The sequence below is a fragment of the Palaemon carinicauda genome, chromosome 39 (assembly GCF_036898095.1).
Source record: "Palaemon carinicauda isolate YSFRI2023 chromosome 39, ASM3689809v2, whole genome shotgun sequence".
Taxonomy (NCBI): Eukaryota; Metazoa; Arthropoda; class Malacostraca; order Decapoda; family Palaemonidae; genus Palaemon; species Palaemon carinicauda.
The window spans coordinates 24071460-24096385 of NC_090763.1; the positions used below are offsets into that span (position 1 = coordinate 24071460).

The following is a 24926-nucleotide window of genomic DNA, read 5'->3' on the forward strand; positions in this document are numbered from 1 at the left end:
AATACTTCTAAGAATGATTAAATTTATCCATTCATAAAACTAAAAGAAAATCAACTTTTATTAAAACACATCCCCAAAAGTTAATAGGGCAGCTGGAGACCAGTAATCTTTGATAAGAGAACCAGGATTCTTTAAGATAATTTTTAGCAAATTCTGATTTGGTAAGCCTTGAACTGCAGCTAAAGCTTATGGCAAACAAAGATTCCTGCTGAATTTCAGTAATGTAGCTGCACTTCTAATATGCCTCTAACTTACAAAATCTTTCCTCTGACTTAAAAGCAACTCCTTGTTAGCCTGTGACCAATGTTTTAATCAGAAAAGATAAGTATTTGGATAAAGGATGATTTGACAACTTGACCCCACGGAATGAATAAGTAACATTACTCTTAATGTCTACAGTTTTTACTAAATACTTTAATACATTGATAGCCCTCTCCAGTCACTGAAATCTATTCTCTGATGCAGTCATAATTTCCTGATCCAACATTTTGTTTTACAATTATTCTTGGCTCTGAAAGCAGGCAAAAGAGATAAGATCCTCTTATGTTTTCCAAACTTACCTTACAAGAAAAAACTTTTAATTCAGTGATGCATTAAGCCGATGATATTGTCAAAGAAACAGAGTTTTATCAATTATGTCTTTAAAAGAAAGAGTTTGCAATTGTTCTAAATCTGAACCCATTTGAGTACAGTGTGATGCATGGTCATAAAAACACTTAATAGTCGAAAAGAATGGCTTCTTTCACGAAAGTTCAGTCCAGTAGTTAAGTCTCAAATAACAATTTTTCTGTCCAATTTGTATATGTACTGACAAAGTAAGTACAGTATTGGTCTCTTAAGGTCATGCTAGTTTTGCATGCTGTCAGAGAAGATAATATCTTTTTATTTGGACAAGTTCTATTCCTATCTATCTATCATACCAAGGCACTTCCCCCAATTTTGGGGGGTAGCCGACACCAACAATGAAACAAAACAAAAAGGGGACCTCTACTCTCTATGTTCCTTCAGCCTAATCAGGGACTCAACCGAGTTCAGCTGGTACTGCTAGGGTGCCACAGCCCAACCTCCCACATTTCCACCACAGATGAAGCTTCATAATGCTGACTCCCCTACTGCTGCTACCTCCGCGGTCATCTAAGGCCCCGGAGGAAGCAGCAGGGCCTACTGGAACTGCGTCACAATCGCTCGCCATTCATTCCTATTTCTAGCACGCTCTCTTGCCTCTCTCACATCTATCCTCCTATCACCCAGAGCTTTCTTCACACCATCCATCCACCCAAACCTCGGCCTTCCTCTTGTACTTCTCCCCTCAACTCTTGCATTCATCACCTTCTTTAGCAGACAGCCATTTTCCATTCTCTCAACATGGCCAAACCACCTCAACACATTCATATCCACTCTAGCCGCTAACTCATTTCTTACACCCGTTCTCTCCTTCACCACTTCGTTCCTAACCCTATCTACTCGAGATACACCAGCCATACTCCTCAGACACTTCATCTCAAACACATTCAATTTCTGTCTCTCCATCACTTTCATTCCCCACGACTCCGATCCATACATCACAGTTGGTACAATCACTTTCTCATATAGAACTCTCTTTACATTCATGCCCAACCCTCTATTTTTTACTACTCCCTTAACTGCCCCCAAAACTTTGCAACCTTCATTCACTCTCTGACGTACATCTGCTTCCACTCCATCATTTGCTGCAACAATAGACCCCAAGTACTTAAACTGATCCACCTCCTCAAGTAACTCTCCATTCAACATGACATTCAACCTTGCACCACCTTCCCTTCTCGTACATCTCATAACCTTACTCTTACCCACATTAACTCTCAACTTCCTTCTCTCACACACCCTTCCAAATTCTGTCACTAGTCGGTCAAGCTTCTCTTCTGTGTCTGCTACCAGTACAGTATCATCCGCAAACAACAACTGATTTACCTCCCATTCATGGTCATTCTCGCCTACCAGTTTTAATCCTCGTCCAAGCACTCGAGCATTCACCTCTCTCACCACTCCATCAACATACAAGTTAAACAACCACGGCGACATCACACATCCCTGTCTCAGCCCCACTCTCACCGGAAACCAATCACTCACTTCATTTCCTATTCTAACACATGCTTTACTACCTTTGTATAAACTTTTCACTGCTTGCAACAACCTTCCACCAACTCCATATAACCTCATCACATCCCACATTGCTTCCCTATCAACTCTATCATATGCTTTCTCCAGATCCATAAACGCAACATACACCTCCTTACCTTTTGCTAAATATTTCTCGCATATCTGCCTAACTGTAAAAATCTGATTCATACAACCCCTACCTCTTCTAAAACCACCCTGTACTTCCAAGATTGCATTCTCTGTTTTATCCTTAATCCTATTAATCAGTACTCTACCATACACTTTTCCAACTACACTCAACAAACTAATACCTCTTGAATTACAACACTCATGCACATCTCCCTTACCCTTATATAGTGGTACAATACATGCACAAACCCAATCTACTGGTACCATTGACAACACAAAACACATATTAAACAATCTCACCAACCATTCAAGTACAGTCACACCCCCTTCCTTCAACATCTCAGCTTTCACACCGTCCATACCAGATGCTTTTCCTACTCTCGTTTCATCTAGTGCTCTCCTCACTTCCTCTATTGTTATCTCTCTCTCATTCTCATCTCCCATCACTGGCACCTCAACACCTGGAACAGCAGTTATATTTGCCTCCCTATTATCCTCAACATTCAGCAAACTTTCAAAATATTCCGCCCACCTTTTCCTTGCCTCCTCTCCTTTTAACAACCTTCCATTTCCATCTTTCACTGTCTCTTCAATTCTTGCGCCAGCCTTCCTTACTCTCTTCACTTCTTTCCAAAACTTCTTCTTATTCTCTTCATATGACTGACCCAATCCCTGACCCCACCTCAGGTCAGCTGCCCTCTTTGCCTCACGTACCTTGCGCTTTACTTCCACCTTTTTCTCTCTATATTTTTCATACTTCTCTATACTATTACTCTGCAGCCATTCTTCAAAAGCCCTCTTTTTCTCTTCCACTTTCACCTTCACTCCTTCATTCCACCATTCACTGCCCTTCCTCATGCTGCCTCCAACAACCTTCTTGCCACATACATCACTTGCAATCCCAACAAAATTTTCTTTTACTAACTTCCATTCCTCCTCTAAATTACCAGTTTCTCTTACTCTCACCTCATCATATGCCATTTTCAACCTTTCCTGATATTTACTTTTTACCCCCGGTTTTATTAGCTCTTCAATCCTCACTACCTCCCTTTTACATCCACCTACTCTATTCCCCCACTCTTTTGCTACAACTAATTTTCCTTCCACCAAAAAATGATCAGACATACCGTTAGCCATACCCCTAAACACGTGCACGTCTTTCAATCTTCCAAACATTCTTTTAGTTACCAACACATAATCCATTAATGCCCTTTCTACTACTCTTCCATTTGCCACTCTTACCCATGTATACTTATTCTTATCTTTCTTTTTAAAGAAGCTAGCACCTATTACCATCTCTTGTTCAACACACATGTCTACCAGTCTCTCACCACTCTCATTTTCACCTGGTACGCCATACTTACCAATGACACTTTCTACCTCTCCAGCGCCCACTCTAGCATTTAAGTCACCCATAACAACTACATAATTCCTTCTACCCAGTCCTTCTACACACCTAGTTAAATCATTCCAGAACTCATTCCGATCTTCTTCACTTTTCTCACTACCTGGCCCATACGCACTGACAAACGCCCAACATTCCCTACACAACCTAACCCTTACCCACATTAACCTAGATGATATCTCCTTCCATTCCACTACTTTACCTGTCATCCATTCACTCAGCAATAACGCCACACCCTCTCTCGCTCTTCCCCTTTCAATCCCAGACACTCTACCAGACATTTCACCAAACATCACTTCACCCTTTCCTTTCATCTTTGTCTCACACAAGGCCAATACATCCATCCTTCTACTTCTAAACATACTTCCAATCTCACATCTTTTACTCTCTATCGTACTACATCCACGCACATTTAAACACCCCAAAACTAGAGTGCGGGGAGCAGTCACTCTCCCCCCAGCTCCATCTCCTTGTCGATGTCTCGCAGGAATTTTTTACAGGAGAGGGGGTTCCCAGCCCCCTCGTCCCGTCCCTTTTAGTCGCCTCTTACGACACGCAGGGATAACGTTGGCGCTATTCTAATTTTTATATGCCCCCGCGGCCACAGGGGGCATATTCCTAAAAAGTGGAAAGCAAAATTTTTTTTATTATCCAAACTGTTTCTGGTTATTGACTCATTGGTTACTTGCACCAATCAAAATGAATATTCCATTGACCTGATAAGCTTATTTGAAACCTTAAATAAGACAGTCTAGCAGGCCTGAAAAAAACCTCGACAATGATGATGGTGCAAACAGTCGCCATACAGTCTGATGTAGCACGCAAGGTTTTGGAATGCACCGATCTCAAAAGAGGTTGCTTTAGAAGCATGGTTGTATGGCAACCTCCTCAGTCATTCTGACCACAGAGGCCTTAGACCTGAAAACCACTCTCTTCAGACCAATAGGGGGTACCAGCATTTTACTGCTGTTCATGAATACAATGTTATCCAACCTTTTCTTGTCCTGTACTAGTTTAGCACTTATTGAATCATGACAAACTAGTGAGAATGTATCAATTTGGATTTGAGCAGCCTTGTAACATGGCACCCATTTTCCATGCCAGTGTAACCAGAACTGGAGAGCAAAATACCTCTTTCATATTGTGTAGAGATGTTGCAACCAATTCCAAACCTCTAAATATACTTCCTAAAGATACAATTTGTTGGGAAGAATCTGTTTTTTTCAACTTCACTGAACTGCTTGGATATTTGATCATCTTGTATACAGTACACCGAGAAGGAAGGATACTGCCAACTTACTATATAAAGTTAATGGCATTTGGAAAATAATAATCAAACACAAGAAAATAATCATCAAACACAAGATAGATCTAAGCTCTCTATATTTTCTAGGAGCTTCAGTATCCTACTGTTACTATGATTTCATTTTCTGAATCTGACCTTAACAAAAAATGCTGAGAAACTTGTCATAGGTATAGGCTTAGGAAAATGGAAGATTGGAGGAGTGAAGGATTCAAAAAGTCTTTATGATCATGGACAGCACTCATAGCTCTGGCTGTAAATTATCCCATACTTAACCACACAGGGAAAACTTTCCTCCTAGTCACTCATAACCGGTCAGGCTAAATAATTGATAACAGTAAGTATTTTGCTATCTGATGTATAATTCATGTCCTTTCTTCTTAGCATAGAAGAGCTGAAAGTATAGTAGATAACTTTCATTTAAGTAGCCTTGGTATTTGATAATATTTTTATTAAAAATGTTTGCAAACTAAAAGCAATCAATGTTGAATCACCAGAAAAAACAGAATTTTATGAATAAACTTACCTGCCAGTTATATAGCTATAGTCTCTGACTTTCGGCAGAATTTTTCAAAAATCCCGGCAACCACCTTGTGGTGATTGTGCGGTTAGGTAGTTAACAACCCTTACAGGTTGGTACTTGGAATCATTCCCGTTTTCTGTTCTTCAGATCATCTCTGCCGGCCGAATCGACAACACGTTGGTCCGTCATTAGAGTTTTTCTTTTCGCTTTCCCTGTGTCGCTGTACCAGTCTGCTATTTGGTGAAGTACATTGATTTGGGGATTTGGCAATTGTGTTTTGTTTATTCTGTGTTTTTTGCTTTTGATTAATATGAGTGATAAGCTTCATTTTCGTGTGTGTGCGAATGAGGAATGCAGGGTGAGGTTACCGAAAATGTCGGTAGACCCTCACACTGTGTGTTTGGGTTGTAGGGGTTTTGAGTGTGCACTGAATAATAGGTGCGAAGAATGTAAGGTTTTGAATGAGAAGGATTAGTTGGCTATGAAGCGCTATGTGCGCAAAATAAAGCTTGATAGAGTAAGGAGAGCTTCTAGGTCTAAATCAAAGTCTGCTAGCGAACTTAGTCTTGATTTATCCATTGAACCTGTAATTAATCCCTCTTTGGAAGTTGATCCTTCCCCTGAGGTAGTAACTCCTGCCTCGTCTACAGGATCCGTATCTGCGGATGACCCTCGGTACGCCAGGATGGCTGCCGAGTGGAAGGCCATTAAAGATCAACTTGCGGCCTTTAAAGATAAGACAAGTGAAAGTGAAATTAGTGCTTGTGAAAGTACAGTGGAGGTGGCGAATGACCGAACCTGTTATTACCCTAGGTCTAGACCTCTACCAAGCTCCCAGAACCAAGGGAGAAGGTACGTCGACGACCGAAAGGAGGTGAGAGGTACGTACCCTCGGTCAGCCGTCGCCTTGGGCAGTCCTGTTGCAAATTCCCAGGCTGCTCTTGACCGACACGGGAAAGGTGTGTCGGACGTGATGGTTTCTTCCCCGAATCCCTCTCCCAGACGCAAATGGAAGTATGAAGCTTCGAGACCGACGAAGAGGAGGTGGAACCAAGAAGAACAGTTTCGTTCTCACTCTCCCGGTTCTAGTAGCCATGAACCTTGTCCTTCAGAGGACGATTTGGATTCCATGCCTGTGAAGAGAACGAAATCAAGGTCCGGAAGTCGGGATAGAGCAGCAGAAGATCCTTCTCCTTCCACCAGTGTTATTCGACAGCCGTCTCCTTCGAAACCGCAAGACCCAGCAGAAGTCACTAAGTCGTTCATGTCAGTTATGCAGGAGCAACTTTTTTCGTTAGTTCAGGCGTTTAGCCGCCCTCACGCCCAGTCTGACAGACGTAAAGACGACTCGTTACCCATCAAGAAGTCAGCTTCTAAGAGGGAACGGAGTTCCTCGCCTAAGGAACCCTTGCATGCTTCGTCGAAGACACGACACCACACTGCTTTCTCTTCAGCTTGGCGGCAGGACGATGCCGCCTCTCACTCTCGGCGCCAGGACGATTCCACCTCTCTCTCTCGACGCCAGGACGATGCCAACATGCTTCTCCAGGACGAGGCTTCTTCTCGTCGCCAGGACGATTTCAGCTCTCTCTCTCGACGCCAGGACTCTTCCGCCTCTCGTTCTCGACGCCAGGACGACTCTGCCTCTCGTTCTCGATGCCAGGACGGCTCTGCCTCTCGCTCTCGGCGCCAGGACGATCCCAGCCTGCTTTTTCAGGACGATACTGCTTCTCGCCTGCAGGACGATAGCAGCTCTCGGAGTAAGGACGCCTCCTCCTCTCACCGCCAGGACGCTTCCTCCTACCGCCCCAAGGACTCTTCTAGCTCTCGGCGCCAGGACGCTTCCTCTTCCCGGCGCCAGGACGCTTCCTCTTCCCGGCGCCAGGACGCAAGCGGTTCTCGGTGTCAGGCTGCTTGCAGCCCTCTCCTTCAGGACGAATCCTACGATTTTTCTTTGTCGGATTCTAGGGAGCCTTCTTCTCGAACGAAGGATGTTGTAGAGGTGGGATAGGATCTCGATGATGTCTCAGAAGACGAAGACAAACCTGCTGACGCTGCTGGTGACTACAAGGGTCTCTCTTGCTCCCTCTTTGAACTGTATGGTAAGGAGTTTCAACCTTCTGCTCCGCATTCTCCTCAATCTCAATTTAGCAGGAAGAAGGCCAAGAAACAGTCGACCTTCATCAAGATGAAACTCTCCATTTCTGCGAAGAAGGCTCTCGCGAAAATAGATGATTGGATGAAAGAACGGAGACAAGCGGTTAAGACTACCTTCTCTTTTCCACCAGCTCGTCTTGCTTCGAAGGCTGGCATGTGGTACGAGACTGGGGAGCCTCTGGGTCTGGGAGTGCCTGCCTCCTCCCAGGGTGACTTCTCTGGCATCGTGGACTCTGCCAGAAGGCATGCACTCAACTCGGCCAAAGTTATGTGGTTGATATCAGAACTGGATCACCTTGTCAAAGGGATTTTTAGAGCCTTTGAGGTTTTTAGCTTTTTGGACTGGTCTCTAGGGACTCTGGCCTGGAAGACTGAGCAGATGGAAAGAACACAAGATCTAACGAGTATTATGTCTTGTATGGACAAAGCTCTTAGGGATGGAGCTAATGAGTTGGCTTCGCTTTTTTCAGCAGGAGTCTTGAAGAAGAGGGCCCTGCTTTGCTCCTTTGCTTCGAGATCTGTGACTGTTGCGCAGAAGTCTGAGCTCCTTTACGCCCCTCTGTCGCAACATCTTTTTCCTGAGGCCCTTGTCAGAGACATTACGCTTTCTCTTGCTCAAAAGGCCACCCAAGACCTCTTATCGCGCTCAGCTCGTAAGCCCTTGACAGTCGCTCCTTCGGCTTTGAAGCGGGAGGAAAGGAAATTCCAGCAGCCCTTCCGAGGCAGGGCTCCTTCAAGATCTGACTTTAGAGGAAGAAGACAAGAGTCAGAAGCAAGAACGAACAGAGGTTCGTTTAGAGCTCGCTCCAAGAAATGAAGAGCAAGTCCTCCAGACAACAATAGGGGCAAGACTGTCACGTTTTTGGCAGTCTTGGAAGAGAAGAGGGCGGACACCTGGTCCCTCACAGTCATCAAGGAAGGATACAAGATCCCCCTTTTGAAGAAGCTTCCTCTTCCAGATACGCCTCTAGCCTTAGTAGCACAGTACACAGATCCGGGGAAACGGAAGGCTCTTCTGGATCTGGTCGACTAGATGCTGGACAAAGGAGCGATAGAACCAGTTCTGGATCTATCCTCCCCAGGCTTTTACAATCGCCTGTTTCTGGTACCCAAGAACTCGGGTGGATGGAGGCCCATCCTGGATGTCAGCTCTCTGAACGTCTTCGTGGAGAAGACGAAGTTCTCCATGGAGACGACTCAGTCTGTGCTTGCAGCAGTACGTCCAGGGGACTTGATGGTGTTTCTCGATTTGTAGGACACTTATTTTCACGTCCCCATCCATCCGTCTTCGAGGAAGTACCTGAGATTTGTGATCCAGGGCAAGTGCTTCCAGTTCAGGGCGCTTTGCTTCGGTCTCAGCACGGCTCCTCAAGTCTTCACCAGGATAATGGCGAATGTGTCAGGCTGGCTGCATCAGGAGGGGATAAGGGTATCCTTTTATCTGGACAATTGGCTGATACGTTCACAATCGAAAGAAAAATGTCTGGAGGACCTACGAAAGACTTTCATGATGGCTCAAGAACTGGGTCTGGTCATCAACAGGGAGAAATCTCAGATCGAGCCAAATCAGACTATTCTCTATTTGGGGATAGTTCTGAATTCAGTTCTTTTTCGGGCTTGTCCCTTCCAGGAAAGACAGACCAAGTGCCTCGAGAAGGTCTGAGGATTCCTGAACAAGCAGAAGTGCTCAGCGAAGGAGTGGATGAGTTTACTGGGAACTCTCTCCTCACTCGAACAGTTTGTCTCGCTGGGGAGACTCCATCTAAGGCCTCTACAGCACTTCCTATCAAAGGTGTGGAACAGGAAGACACAGGAAGACTCCTTTTCCTTCCCTATTCCAGCAGAGGTCAAGAATCATCTGATGTGGTGGCTAGATCCAGCTTTGTTAGGGGAAGGGATCTCCCTGTACAAGAAGAACCCAGACCTAGTGTTGTTTTCAGACGCGTCAAGAGTCAGTTTGGGGAGCAACACTAGGAAGCAAGGAGGTCTCAGGCTCTTGAGAAAAGGGTCAGTTGGGATGGCACATCAACAAGGAGTTGATGGCCATTCTGCTAGGGCTAAATGGCTTCAAAGACTCAGTGTCAGGAAAGATTGTGGAGGTCAACTCGGACAACACCACAGCTCTAGCGTACATCAGGAAGCAAGGGGGGACTCACTCTCTGTCTCTGTTCGAAACAGCAAGGGAGCTCCTTCTTTGGTCGAAGGAGAACAAGGTAGATCTGCTGACGAGATTCGTACAGGGACAGAGGAATGTGAGGGCAGACATGCTCAGCAGAAAAGGGCAGGTTCTTCCCACAGAATGGACCCTCAACTAACAGATCTGTCAGAGTCTCTGGAGGCTGTGGGGGAGACCCTTAATAGATCTTTTCGCTTCCAACCAGAACAAAAGGATCCCCAACTATTGCTCCCTAGTTCCGGACAAGGAGGCAATAGCGGTGGACGCCTTTTTGATGGATTGGACGGGGATGGACACATATTCCTTTGCCCCGATCAAGATCATCAATCTGGTCGTCAGGAAATTTGCTCTCCTCGATTAGGGACGAATGATCCTAGTAGCTCTATTCTGGCCAACGAGAGAATGGTTCACGGAAGTGGTAGACATGTTGATGGACTTCCCAAGAAGCCTTCCTGCAAGTCCAAAGCTTCTCAAACAACCCCACTTCGAGAGGTACCATCAAAACCCCCTCGCTCTCAAACTGACTGCCTTCAGATTATCGAGAAGCTTGTCAGAGCGAGAGGATTTTCGGCGCAAGCTGCGAAAGCTATCACCAGAGCGAGGAGGGTCTCTTCACAGAGAGTCTACCAATCTAAGTGGGAGACTTTTAGAGCTTGGTGTAGGCAACACAAGGTTTCCACATCCACTACCTCTGTGAGCCAGATTGCAGATTTTATATTATACCTCAGACAGGATGCTAAGCTGGCAGTGTCCACAATCAAAGTGTACAGAAGCATGCTCTCTACGGTCTGTAGGCATAGAGGCTTAGATTTGTCTCAAAATAAGGACTTGCAAGACCTTGTGAAGTCTTTTGAGACAACTAAACAGGTTCAGTTAAAGCCCCCTTCTTGGAACCTGGATGTGGTTCTGAAGTTTCTTTGCACCAAGAGATTCGAACCCATCTCACATGCTTCTCTTAGAGAGGTAACGAAGAAAACCGTCTTCCTGATGGCCCTAGCTACAGCTAAAAGGGTCAGTGAGGTCCATGCGATTGAAAAACAAGTAGGCTTCAATCAGAATGGAGTGGTTTGTGCCTTAAGAATGGATTTCCTCGCCAAGAACGAGAACCCTTCAAAGCCCTGGCCAAGGACTTTTGAGGTCCCTAACCTCACTAATCTAGTGGGTCAAGAGCAGGAGAGGCTCCTCTGTCCAGTTAGAGCCCTTAAAGCTTACTTGTCTCACACTAAGAATGTGAGAGGCTCTTCTAGCTCCTTATGGTGCTCGGTGAAAGATCCGCAAAAACCCCTTTTAAAGAACGCTTTGTCTTTTTCCCGAGGGAAGTTATAAGGGAAGCGCACCTCTTGTGTGAGGAAGAGCACTTCAGCCTTTTAAAAGAGCAGGCTCACGAAGTGAGAGCCATTGCTACTTCGCTGGCTTATCGCAAGAACATGTCGGTCAGGCAAATTATGGATGCAATGTTCTGGAGAAGCAACTCTGTGTTTGCCTCTCATTACCTCAGAGAGGTGAGAGTAGATTATGAGAAATGTTATACCTTGGGCCCATACATAGCTACGACTTCTGTATTAGGCAAAGGAGTTACTACCTCCCCTCAACCTTAGTTTTTGTATACCTGTGTGTGGGTTGGTGTTTTTAATGGTTGTCTGAGGACGTCGACTTGTGGTACAGTTACCTCAGTCTAGATAGATAATTTTTATCTATTCTGCAAGATTAGGTGGTTAGTTTTAGTAAGGTTGCAGTTTTTAATATAAGGGTCGAAGGTAGTTCTGAAGTCTAGTCAGATTGTTGGTCTCACCCCGTTGACAGACTCGATTGAGTTGTTTAAGCATGACAGGTCCACTCCTGGCTGACACTCCTAAGGGAAAGCGACTCAAGAGGCAGGAACCTTTGAAGTCAGCTACCTTATCAGGTAAGGAATCAAGGTGTTTTTTCTCCTACAACTTTTTGTTGTTTCCCCAATGATGTTTACTGTCTGTCACCCTCCTCCAAGTTTGTGAATCAGCTATATATATATATATATATATATATATATATATATATATATATATATATATATATATATATATATAAATATATATATATATATATAAATATATATATGTATATATATATATATAAATATATATAAATAAATATATATATATATATATATATATATATATATATATAAATATATATATATATATATATATATATATATATATATATATATATATATATAAATATATATATATATATATATATATATATATATATATATATAATATATATATATATATATATATATATATATATATATATATATATATAAATATATATATATATATATATATATATATATATATATATATATATATATATATATATATAACTGCCAGGTAAGTTCTATTCATAAAAATTGAGTTTTTATGATAAAACAAAGTTTTATGAATATTTACCTGGTAGTTATATATATATTTTAAGGCCCACCCACCTCCCCTCAGCTGACAGGTCGGGCATAGATGATCTGAAGAACAGAAAACGGGAATGATTCAAAGTACCACCCTGTAAGGGTTGTTAACCACCTAACCGCACAACCACTAAACCACTACAAGGCGGTTGCCGCAATTTTTGAAAAATTCTGCCGAAAGTCAGAGACTATAGCTATATATATATAACTGCCAGGTAAGTATTCATAAAACTTTGTTTTATCATAAAAACTCCATTTTTAATAAAATTTATTATTTCTACACATACTCACCTGATGTTCATATTGCTTTCTTTCTAGAAGCTTGGTTTAATCAGAAGTTACCCATAATATTTTAGAAAATTTAAAGATTTTAAAATTTTCCCATTTTCTTTACCTTCAATAAATACATGCCCATAGTAGTGGAATGGGACAGTCTAGCAGTAAGTGGTAAGAACCAAAACTGTTGTTCCAGGTTATCTTTGTCCCTTCATTTTTGAAATTATTCTTATGTTCCTGATACTATGAGTCAGTGGTGAATGCATTCAATCCTATTTCTCATGGTAGCTTTGGATACATTCCGAAAACAAGGATACAGTGTAAGTTCTCCTGTGACCAAGTACCATTTATTCTTGGCATGGGCCTAACAATGCCTGTAGTATTGCTATACGTTGACCCTTAGGAGATTGGCAGGAATCCTCACCTTTGTTTCTCTACTGGACAAGGTGCCCTGAGAATTTCCGGTAACGATAAACTAGCCATAAATTTGGTGCTTAGTGACTTTCTCCCTCCTAATGATGAGTCTTCTATTTAAAGGCAGTGGTTTGTATTCGTTTAGGAACAAATAGAAAATTTCAAAATAGGTATTCTTCCTAACTATACAAACCGTAAGTCTTTTAAGTTACAACTTCCTCCTCAACCACCAAGTATGTCAAAGGCTTATAAATCAAAAGTGCTAGTCTTGATTATTGAAAGATGAATGGGGCTTTCCTGCACCACATTTTGGTATTTATAACACCCTTGTTAAATTCTAATTACCATTCCAGGTTGGTTAAAGTCATGCTTCAATTAAAGGACTCATGTTTGTATGGTTGGGAAAAATACAAATTACTTCTAGAATTTGTGATTTTTTTTAGATATAGATGTGTTCATATAGCTCTTTTCTTAGTTCTTGTCCTATTTTTACTCTAGAGTCACAGTTTAGCTATTAATATTTTCTTATATGTACTGTACATGTTTAGTGTACTCATAAGAAATTAAATTCAATACTGCCATCCCTCTCCTCTTCTAGTTGGCAATTCTCTTTGTTTCACTGGAGTAGTTTAAAGGATTTTGATAAGTCTTTTATTCATACCCGGCACGTGACGATATCTTATAATTAAACTATCGTTATATAATATCTCTTCCAATCATATCTTAATTACAAACTGAGTTCTTAAATTAGGATTGGAGCGTGAATACATTGTTTACTGACAGAAGGTTGTTTTTCAGCAAGTTGTCTTGAAATAGGATGCCTGAAAACCTTAAATCAATCAATCAATCAATCGTCTTGAAGCAAGCAGACAGCTCATATCTTTTTCCTCAATATTTACAAATTCTTCTGAGGTGCTGTTTTGGTATGCGATCTCATTTATGGCGTGATCTCAGAAATTTCTCTTTTGCTTTGGTATGCGATCTCAATATTTTCAATAGGTAAAACAAACAAGAATAATATAAAATCTAGTGGTTTTTGCTTTGCCGTGCGCTCTCTTCGCTCGTGAAAAAATAAAACATCAACTCTGTATGTACTGGCAAACGGTAATGTTGAGCTGTGCACGCTTACATCAATGATTGATTATTAATTCTTGGATAATCATTCCATGTATATATTTTTTCTGGGCTCAATCCCTGTGCCGCGCAGTGAAATGCTCCTTAAGCACCATTTCAAAGGAATATAACTGCTAATATTACCAGAGAAAAAATGTAAAGGAATGCTAGGTTGAACTAGCTCGCTCACCTAATGGTGTCGGTATAGACTGGGGCGAAATACCAGAGGTCTCGTACCATTTAGATTTCTCCTCTTCGAAATCCCCCAATAGTGAGGTGCCGTTCAACCTCCCCTGCCTCGCAGACCAGTACTACTAACTCAACCCACGCTTGCCCATCACTCCTTTCAAGCACCTGTTTGATATAAGTCTAAGTTTTTTATTTCGTGTGTTTCATTGGATTTATCATCAACTTTCTCTCGATGGCCGATTCCCAAGATACCCCATCGAAGTTAAGTACCTTATCCATGAGTTTTTAACGAGATTGGGCAGTGTCATCTTTGTTTTTATTATTTAGAAGTGTTTATATATGAGCGGCGTCCCCGTTCTTTCTTTCGCCTCTGCCCTTTGTCTCGTTAGTTCGTCCGTCTTTTATATTCGTTCGATCCTTTAGGAGTTTTTTCCTTATATTCATTTAGTACACCAACTTTATGCTTTCATATAGCAATATTCATTTAGTACACCGACTTTATGCTTTCATATAGCATTTATTTTATGTTATCCTATGATATCGGTGTTAGCGTTTCATCAGGAGTAGGTTATGTTGGTATGCCTGCATTCGTGCATGTTGGTGGATAGCGTCAACATTGAGATTGTTTCGCTAGTTCTAGGAGCTTTAATTTCGACCATCTCACTTATTATTAGTAAAACCTTTTGTTTTATTACGCTCCACCTAGTTTTACGTTTGGTTCGAGTGGGACTCTCGCGTATTTTGTTGTTTTTACTGTTCGATCTACCGCTTCAGTAACTAGGTTGGTACCCCTGCTTTCCATCTGCTGATGGCGTCATGCTTCCTCCCCTACCACTCGCCCGAGTCCCTCTCTCGCCATATTTTTTCTGCATGCCTAACCTTACTTACGTGATTTCGCTTTTAATTCATTAATTATTTTTATGTATTTGTGCATTGATATTATATTTATTGCTTACTCCGTTATGATCATATTTTTGGGATTTTCATGTCATGATTAGGGGATCTCCAGTTGGTAGCCCTGTCTACCACTGCGCACTGGCGATTTCCCTGTACCATTACACCCCCCCCCCAACAAGTTGGGGAGGTTATTCCATCCCCCCCCCTTCAGTGTACACCCTTCCTCTCACTCGATGGTTGTTGGTTATGATTTACGGGTCAAGTATGCTTGTACCTCAGTCTTCCATCAACGTTCCGACATATTGAGGACTGAGTATACCAACGGGGTATGACTTAGTCTCATTCATTCATACCGGGCGGTTTCGTCTCCCCCCTCCCGTCGCCCCGATTGGCCATCGGTCGGGGAGGGGGAAGGCCGGGACCACCGGGGACTATCACACGTGATTAGTCGGTATATCTGCACCTTGGTGTAACCTTGCTTTTAATTACGGTTGTTAGAATGAGCACTTATATTAGGAGTGTCCTCCCCTACGGTACCTCATGCTATTATCGTCCGTATAGGACTTATTATATCCCATATCATTATTTTATATTCTACATGAATCATTACCTTTGTCCCGGTACCTCAGGTAAGGTAGGGGGGGGGTTCCACTGGCTCCCCCCGCGCTCTCCCGTTGTACCCTCCCGTCATCAGACATCGGAGCCGCCGAGCTCTTAACTACATGATCGGTTGACACTGACACGGTTTTGATTAATATCCTCCCTCCGGGAGCCCTATTCATTACAGACATTAGTTTTTGATCATAATTGGCGTTTTCTATTTATGTACTTAAAGGATGTATCTTGGGTACTTTAAGTTTACTTTAAGTTACTTTAAGTTTACTTTAAGTTTACTTACCAACCCTGTTCCCCGGCCACGGGGGCCCCGGAACTAGTTATGATTATATATTAATCACTGTTTTTTGCATCCTTTTTCATACCCGGCTCTGCCGGATTGCTATTGGAATAGTCTCAGTTCTCTGCATGTTTAGTCTAAGGCTATACATTTATTTTATTAACTGGCAGGTCCCGGACCCTCCGGGACCCCTTATAGAGAAACTAGTAGATGCTCATGGACTATTCCTTTTACAGGTGGTCCGTTGCCGGATGACAGCCTGCGCGGCCGTCCTTCACCAGCCTTGCGGCCATGCTGTCTGTCGGTCCCACGCGGACTGTGGGATCCAGATGGACGATATTGTGGTATGGCACCCTGACAACTGCCTTATCTGTTATGACCTTATCTCCACCCTCGCTTCAGATTCGGTGAGCCTCTTTCAGTCATTTTTGTATTTACTTCCCTTCACTGGGCGACATCAATATGATAGATAATCATTGACTTCTGTTATGAATCTTCGGGTTCATTTATCATTTTGTCCTCGGGTTTGCTGACCTTATCCCCGTTCTTTCAGAGTTCCCAGGCGGTTAAAACTTCAGCAAGAGCCACTTTGAAATTGTGGGTAGGCGGCTTCGCCCGTAACGTAAAGGCCAGGAAGCCCTACGTCCTCTCAGAAGATTATTGTAGACTTATCTACCCGAACGCAAAATCTTCAGCAGCAGTGCCTAGGCAAGTGGCGGCCCCTATAATTGCTGACATTGCGGAAATCGTAGAACTCAATCTCGTCCAGGATACAGACATCCCTGACGACCCGGACCCCATTGAAGACAATGTTACGGCTCTGACCTTAGACATAGAGCCCATGGTTTTTGACGAACCTGACACAGGTAAGGTTGTAAGTGAGGCAGGTGGGTCTGGCGCTAAGACCTCTCTTCTTAGCCCCTCTTTTTCTCCAACTTCTAATAATTTTTCCTTTCTTGGTTTTGAAGGGAACCACGAATCCTCCCCAAGATCGCTCTCGGTTCCTGCCAAGGTCAAATCTCAGAAAAGACCTTTAGTGAGGACTCGTCAGAATCCTACACTACCTGGATCATCGAAGCCCAAGAAGGCTCCCCTCCCCGGAGCTCCTAGTGACTCGACTAGCACTGCCCCTATGTCTCAGGACCCGGGAGTGCAGTCATCCCCCTTAATTACCACAACCAACCTCGACCCGGAGGCCCTCACGAATATGTTGTCGAGGGTCGTTACAGAGCAGATTAGTTCCCTCCCGGTCTTCAATTTCCTTTCCCAGGCTTCGCCCGGCTTACGGAAGAGGCTCTTGTCCGACTAGATAAGGTCCCTAAAGAGACCGTTATCTTTCCGAAGGAACAGGCTCAGTCTGTTTGGGTTCGAACCTTAAATGAGTGGGGTTGTACAAACACCATGCTGACCCCCCACAAGAGTACTTACACCATGTTTCTTGTGGACGAACAGACCCCCACTCCTTGCGTCACCAAAATGGTTGAATTAGCCCTTCAGGCAGTGACCGAAGATAAGCCTTTGCCACAACTCCGGGAGACAGATCCTACATCTCTGCTGTTCCCATCAGATAATGAATGTTGGCTTAACATTCAATCGACATTCACTTCTGGTAAGCTATCCGCGGACTGTGCATCGACGCAATTCAGTGAACGCCTCCCAAGACTACCTGAAACCTTAATCCGACTCGAGTTCGAGTCCCGGTCTAGGTTTAGCCGGAGCCTCAACATCTCGACTATGGCGGAGATGTTTTCTCTTACTTATGACGAGGAACACTCTTTTAAAGTTATGACTAAAGCCACCCTGCAATCTTTGTTAGCAGACTGCTACGACTTCTTGGTGACCAAAAGACGTTGCCGTAAGCATGTCTTATCTGAAGCCACTATCCGCCATGAGCCAAATAAGCTCATTAAAGCCTCTGCTTGGGGTCTGGACCTTTTCCCGGAGGACATGGTCAACTCGGTATTGAGCGAAGCTGCCAGAGTGAACCAGAGCCTCAAAGTCCGTTGGGGTCTCACTCCCAAACGGAAGTTCGAACAATCGAGCATTCACTCCCGGGGCAGAAAAAGGCTACGCCCTTATAGCTCTACCCAATTCCGCCAACCTATTCAAGTAGTCCAGTCGGCCCCGGTCTCTCAGGGCATCCAACCCTCCACCTCCAAGTCTCAGCCCCAAGTGAAGTATGTCCTCGTCCCTGAAAACCAAGTGGCTTCGAACTCGTTTACCTCTCCTGTTTATAACCCGGTCTATGAGTCCCGGTTTTCCTCACAAGGATACCAACGAGGCAGGGGCCCCGGTTCGAGGGGTTCTTTTCAGAACAGAAGCAAAGGGAGATATTTCTCCCGTGGAAAAGGGTCACGTGGTGGCCGAGGCGGTAAAACCTCCAACTACTGACGGTCTTCAGGTAGGAGGGAGACTTTATGTGTTCCGGAGTCGCTGGAAATTCAGTCCTTGGGCCTTCAGCATAATCTCCAAGGGCCTGGGGTGGAGTTGGATAGAAGGGCCTCCTCCACCGAACAGATTCCATCAACCCTCGACACCGGACCTACTTTTGTTTACCCAAGATCTTCTTCGCAAGAACGCGATCAAGGAAACGAAATATCTGAAGTTTCAAGGTCGCTTATTCAGCGTTCCGAAGAAAGACTCCGACAGCCGAAGGGTCGTCCTCGATCTGTCTCGACTAAACTTGTCCATTCAATGCGACAGGTTTCACATGCTTACCGTCTCGCAGGTGCGAACCTTGCTTCCCCGTGGGGCCGTCACCACCTCCATCGATCTTACCGATGCTTACTATCACGTTCCAATAGCGAGACACTTCCGCCCATTCCTAGGATTCAGACTGGACGACAAGGCTTACACGTTCAAAGTGATGCCTTTCGGGCTCAACATCGCGCCCAGAATCTTCACGAAACTGGCGGAATCGGTCATTCAGGAACTCCGATCCCACGGAATCCAAGTCGTCGCATACCTGGACGATTGGCTAATCTGGTCAGACAACGTCGAGGATTGTCTCAAGGCAACAAACAAGGTGATCCAATATCTTCAGTTTCTGGGATTCCAGATAAACTTCGGAAAGTCTCGTCTGACACCAAAGACCAAATTTCAGTGGCTGGGATTACGGTGGGACCTACGTTCTCACACTCTATGTCTCCCCAGGTCCAAGAGGATAGAGATTGCGAAAAATACCAAACGCTTTCTCGGGGAAAAGGTAACTTCCAGAAGGAACCAGGAGAGGATTCTAGGGTCCCTACAATTCGCTTCAGTGACAGACCTCCTTCTGAAAGCGAAATTGAAAGACATCAACCGAGTTTGGCGCTCCAGAGCGAACACCAAACGTCGGGACAAGAAGACACGCCTTCCTCCCATTCTTCGGAAGAGGCTTCTCCCATGGACAACCGCCAAGAGCCTATCAAAATCGGTTCCGTTGCAGTACCCCCCTCCAAGGATAGTCATCCACACGGATGCCTCCCTATCAGGTTGGGGAGGCTACTCCCAACACAGGAAAGTTCAGGGCCTTTGGTCTACAATGTTCCAGCAATTTCACATAAACGTCCTGGAGGCCATGGCTGTCTTACTAACCTTGAAACGTCTTTCCCCGGCCAAGAAACAACATCTGAGGATAGTCCTCGACAACGAAGTCATAGTCCGTTGTCTAAACAGAGGGGGCTCCAAGTCAGGTCCCATCAATCACGTGATGGTGGCAATCTTCTCCCTGGCGGCCTCAAACCAATGGCACCTATCCGCCGTTCATCTGGCTGGAGTTCGGAACGTTGTGGCAGACGCACTCTCCAGGACGGTACCGTTGGAGTCAGAATGGTCACTAGATCGCAAATCCTTTCAATGGATCCTCTTCCAAGTGCCGGATCTCCAGGTAGACCTCTTCGCGACGGAATCCAACCACAAGCTGAAATGTTATGTGGCCCCCAACCTGGACCCTCGGGCTTACGCCACGGATGCCATGTCTCTCGACTGGAACGCCTGGGAAAGGATTTACCTTTTCCCACCGGTGAACCTACTGATGAAAGTGCTGGACAAACTTCGAACCTTCAAAGGTCAAGTAGCCCTGGTGGCCCCCAATTGGCCCAAGAGCAATTGGTTTCCTCTTTTACTGGAGCTGAATCTCCACCCTCACCAGATTCCCAACCCGACTTTGACCCAGATAGTACAAACGTGCACTGTGTTCGCTTCCTCAAACATTCAGACCACCCTAACTTTATGGACTTCATGAAGTTTGCGGCACACAAAGGGGCTAACATAGACCCCCAGAATACTTTATTTTTAGAATCTGACAAGAGAGACTCCACTCTTCGTCAATATGACTCGGCGGTCAAAAAACTAGCTAAGTTTTTGAAAGATTCTAGTACTGACTTTATGACACTAAACCTAACGGTAACCTTTTTCAGAACCTTGTTTGAGTCGGGCTTAGCAGCCAACACTATTACTACCATCAAGTCTGCCTTGAAGAAGATTTTTCTAATCGGCTTTAATATAGATCTAACAGATTCATTGCTAGCTTCGATCCCAAGAGCCTGTGCCAGACTGAGACCATCTTCTCGTCCTAGCCCGATTTCCTGGTTTCTCAATGATGTTCTTAAACTAGCGTCAGAAACCGTCAACGATTCATGTGAGTATATCCCTCTACTCAGGAAAACTCTCTTTCTCGTGAGTTTGGCATCTGGCGCCAGGATTTCGGAATTAGCTGCCTTATCAAGGGATCCAGGCCACATAGAGTTCCTTCCGTCAGGAGAGGTCCTCCTCTCCCCAGACAAGGTCTTCTTGGCCAAAAATGAAGACCCTCAGAATAGATGGTCCTCCTGGAAAATCATCCCTCTCCTTCAGGATCCTTCCCTATGCCCGGTTACCACTCTGAAGTCCTTTCTATCAAGGACTTCCTATAAGACCTCGGGACCCTTGTTCATCAGGGAGCGGGGAGGGACTATAACTTTGAAAGGGATCAGACAACAGATCTTGTATTTTATTAAACAGGCCAATCCAGAGTCTTTTCCTCACGTCCACGACATTCGGGCGGTAGCGACCTCAATAATTTTTTTCCATCATATGAACTTTACAGATATCTCTAAATATACCGGATGGAAATCCCCCTCAGTGTTCAAGCGGCACTATCTTAAACAATTAGAGGCCCTTCAACTCGCTACAGTAGCTGCAGGGAGCGTGGTATCCCCCGGACAAATTCCTTCTAACTAATCCCTGAATCCTATATCTTCCACCTTCTTCCTCTTACCTGCCTCACTTACAGTTCCTACCTGAGTTCGGTTTGTTGTATCACACCCATGGGTGTTCCTAGTTCGTAACATTGCCATTTTATTATCATTGTTCAATTTATTCTTCCATACGAACTGTATTTCTTTAGTGTTCAAGTGTATGTAATTTGTTCCAGTGTTTGACCTTAATTGGTTTTGTTTTAAGTTAATGTTCTTTTGTCTTCCCTTCCTGGGATATTATACCTTATCATGCTGATGTTATTAAAGACGTCCGTCTTCTACGTTAACTTTTGATTAAACCACTGTTTGTTATGTTGATTTTTATTCGTTCCCGTATAGTTAATAAAGTTTGGGTTCGTTTTCTCTGGTACTATTTCACTGCGCGGCACAGGGATTGAGCCCAGAAAAGGGATTTTGACGAAGGAAAAATCTATTTCTGGGCGAGAGACCTGTGCCGCCCAGTGAACCCACCCTATTTGCTCCCCCCCTGTTCAGACCCCAAACTTAAGGGTGCTGTAAGGAGTGATGGGCAAGCGTGGGTTGAGTTAGTAGTACTGGTCTGCGAGGCAGGGGAGGTTGAACGGCACCTCACTATTGGGGGATTTCGAAGAGGAGAAATCTAAATGGTACGAGACCTCTGGTATTTCGCCCCAGTCTATACCGACACCATTAGGTGAGCGAGCTAGTTCAACCTAGCATTCCTTTACATTTTTTCTCTGGTAATATTAGCAGTTATATTCCTTTGAAATGGTGCTTAAGGAGAATTTCACTGGGCGGCACAGGTCTCTCGCCCAGAAATAGATTTTTCCTTCGTCAAAATCCCTTTTTTAGAAAGTCTAATGGTTCTTGCTTTGCTGTGAAGTGAAGTAAGATCGCTACTATCAGGTGAGATCGCATACCAAAGCAAAAGCATGACTTTGAGATCGCATACCAAAACAGCACCCCTTCTTATTGGTTTCTAAGGACTGAGAGACATTGAATCAAATATCAAAGTACCTGTACTTATTATGAGAGGTGGAGAAGAATGTGTATTCATAAAGGTGAGATATAAATTAAGAAGTTGCAGGCCAAAGACCTGTAAGGACCAGGAAATCAGAATTTTGTCAGAGTGTACAGACAGAAAAAAGTGAAGTGGATTTATTTCACACCTAAACCTGAAATAGAAAACCTATTTTGAAAATGTAATACTAATTTTTTTTTTCTGATGGATTCACGGAGGTATCTCATTGTTACATTTTATACTAGCCTTAGTTCAGGATTGATATGATTTTTTTTTTTTGTGTGAAAGTGGTTGATAGAGTAATATCTGTAATGGAATGGCTGGAATTACTATTTTATAATTTCATACTTCTCCCTCTTATTCGTTGTTCAATTGACAAAAAATGGGTGTAGATACTGTCAATGTTATATGTTCCTATTGAGTTTCATGTTATTCAGTACAAAAATGGTTCTAATCATTTATATTTAGGTTCTTGATATACATAATTACTTAACTTACTAAAGTTTCTAACATGACCATTTCTCTTCCAGTTATGCGACAAACATTTATTGTTGGCTGTATGTTTGTTGCTACATCAGTCCTGGGACCAATTATGTATAATCTTTGGATCTTCAATGGTTCAGCAAATGCAAACTTCTACTTTGCAGTGACATTAGCTTTTAATACTGCTCAGGTAAATTATTTTTAATTTTTGTGTTTTATGGTAATGAATAGTCTGATACTACTACACAATGGATCTCAATTAACAATTTAATTAACAAAATATAAGATTAATTGAAGAAATAAGATTTAGTCACATTGGCATGGCAGCATCATTCTTATGAAATTGAGATATGTACAGTAGTATACATACTGTAATTGTATGTTCATAGATATTGCATTGGGATTTTGAAATATACAGTTAAACACTGTCACATCCATTAATTATTATTATTATTATTGTTGTTGTTGTTGTTGTTGTGATTATTACTACTAGCTAAGCTACCACCTTAGTTGGAAAACCAATATGCTATAAGCCCATGGGCTCCAAAAGGGAAAAATACTTTGAACACTTTTCATGTACAGTAGTATGCAAGAGGGCAACTATGTATGAGGGAAGGATATGGGATTCAAAGGATGGTTTATGGAAGAAATGAAATTGGTTTTTAAGATCAAGTTGCCAAAGATGAATCACAGAATTGGTAATTTTTATGAATACAGTAGTACAGTTGGAATTTGTTACCATTATAAGAGACTTTGCAAGTACAGAGGAAGTAGGAACAACCAGAACACCTTACATGGGAGGGCTGACACAGAGAAGGCCAACACAGTTTAGATTGTCAATACTGCAAAGATCGGACTTTCCTGTAAGAGAGAACAACAGGGAACCCAATAAGACAAAATTACTGAAGAAATATTGACATCTAAGCTCTAGGGCCAGTGTGTCAACGTGGAAAGCACAAACTCAGTGTTCATAAGGGAGACCTGTGGGTTCAAGGCTCTATTCAACCTGTCACAGCAACTCCAATGCTGAAAACCATCTGGCAACCAGTAACACATCATCACAGAGAACCAGTACCATTACTAGAGATATTGCTACTTGAACTTTGATTTTTAACAGCCTGCTATCATCTGTCTTGTCGCTAAGCCGTCAAACCGTTTCGCTCTGCTTTCAGTGAGAAGTCAACATCTACTGTTAAGTAACAGGAGTTAAGTTATGATTTAGTTATCCGCTATTCTCAGTAATAAAGTAATAGGAAGATTAATTCTGGTCAAGATTGCTTTCAGTAATTTGTTTATTTATGCAATTGTCTTCATACACTCTATGTCACCATTCACTCCCAGCATTCTTGACAGCTTGGTGTTAGGTTTTGTATCTCATCACCTCTTCCAGTTTAATGAAATTTTGTTCTCTCGTTTTAGTTATCAGTTGTTTCTACTCATATAAAAACCCTTTTCCTTTGATAGGAATATGTTTTCAGTGTAGCTAGAATTCGGCCCCTTCCCTCACCAATACTCTGAGTAGCCACTTTGTTTTCAGTTGCAAGAGAGTACATATGTACTCCTGACATCTTCATCTGGCCATTTGAATCTTTTGCATTCTCTTTTAGAGAAGATTTTGATAGATCATCATGGGCGAGAAATATTAAAACTAAAGATTTGAAGTTGTTTTCCAACAATTGTAACAGTTGTGTGTGCAACTGGCTGAATCCTTCTTCGTGTTTCTTATTAAACATCTTTACTGTTTTCTGTCTTCCTTTGTTACTATAGCCTTATGGCAACAATGGTAATGATGAAATCGCTGCCTAGTGTGAAGGAAAAGAACGCTGCCCTTGCCGTATTCTTTAGTGTCTTCCTGACCCTTCGAACATATCACCGGCTTGCTGTCTCTTTTGAGTGTGTCTGTTTTTCTTTCCCTGTGAGTGTTGTCATTGGTTGTGCTTCTTGTGAAGGCATACTTCAAGTTGCTATGTCTCCATTACTTTTCTTCGTAGAGAGTCTTTACTGGCACTTCAAGAAGAACAACATTTAGCACACATCATTGAAGAAATTCAGGAGGCTAATTTATAGGAATGGCATTGCATCACTCCTGTTTCTTTCCCAAGGGAGTGACCATGATGTACCCGAACCTCCTTAGTAGGTTATCTGAGTACTCGATGCATTTC

At 43.2% G+C, this 24926-nt stretch overlaps 1 protein-coding gene across 2 annotated transcripts in view; it reads left to right on the plus strand.

Moving 5' to 3' along the window:
- Nucleotides 1-24926, plus strand: part of PIG-U (phosphatidylinositol glycan anchor biosynthesis class U) — a 140360-nt gene that overhangs the window by 70357 nt on the left and 45077 nt on the right. For both annotated transcript variants that reach the window (XR_011041849.1, XM_068362704.1), the window contains exon 8: nucleotides 22812-22954. Coding sequence is in view for 1 of the 2 variants with exons in the window: in XM_068362704.1 (XP_068218805.1) it covers nucleotides 22812-22954 (143 nt within the window). In the remaining variant the exon portion in view is untranslated. The remainder of the gene's footprint in view (nucleotides 1-22811; nucleotides 22955-24926) is intronic.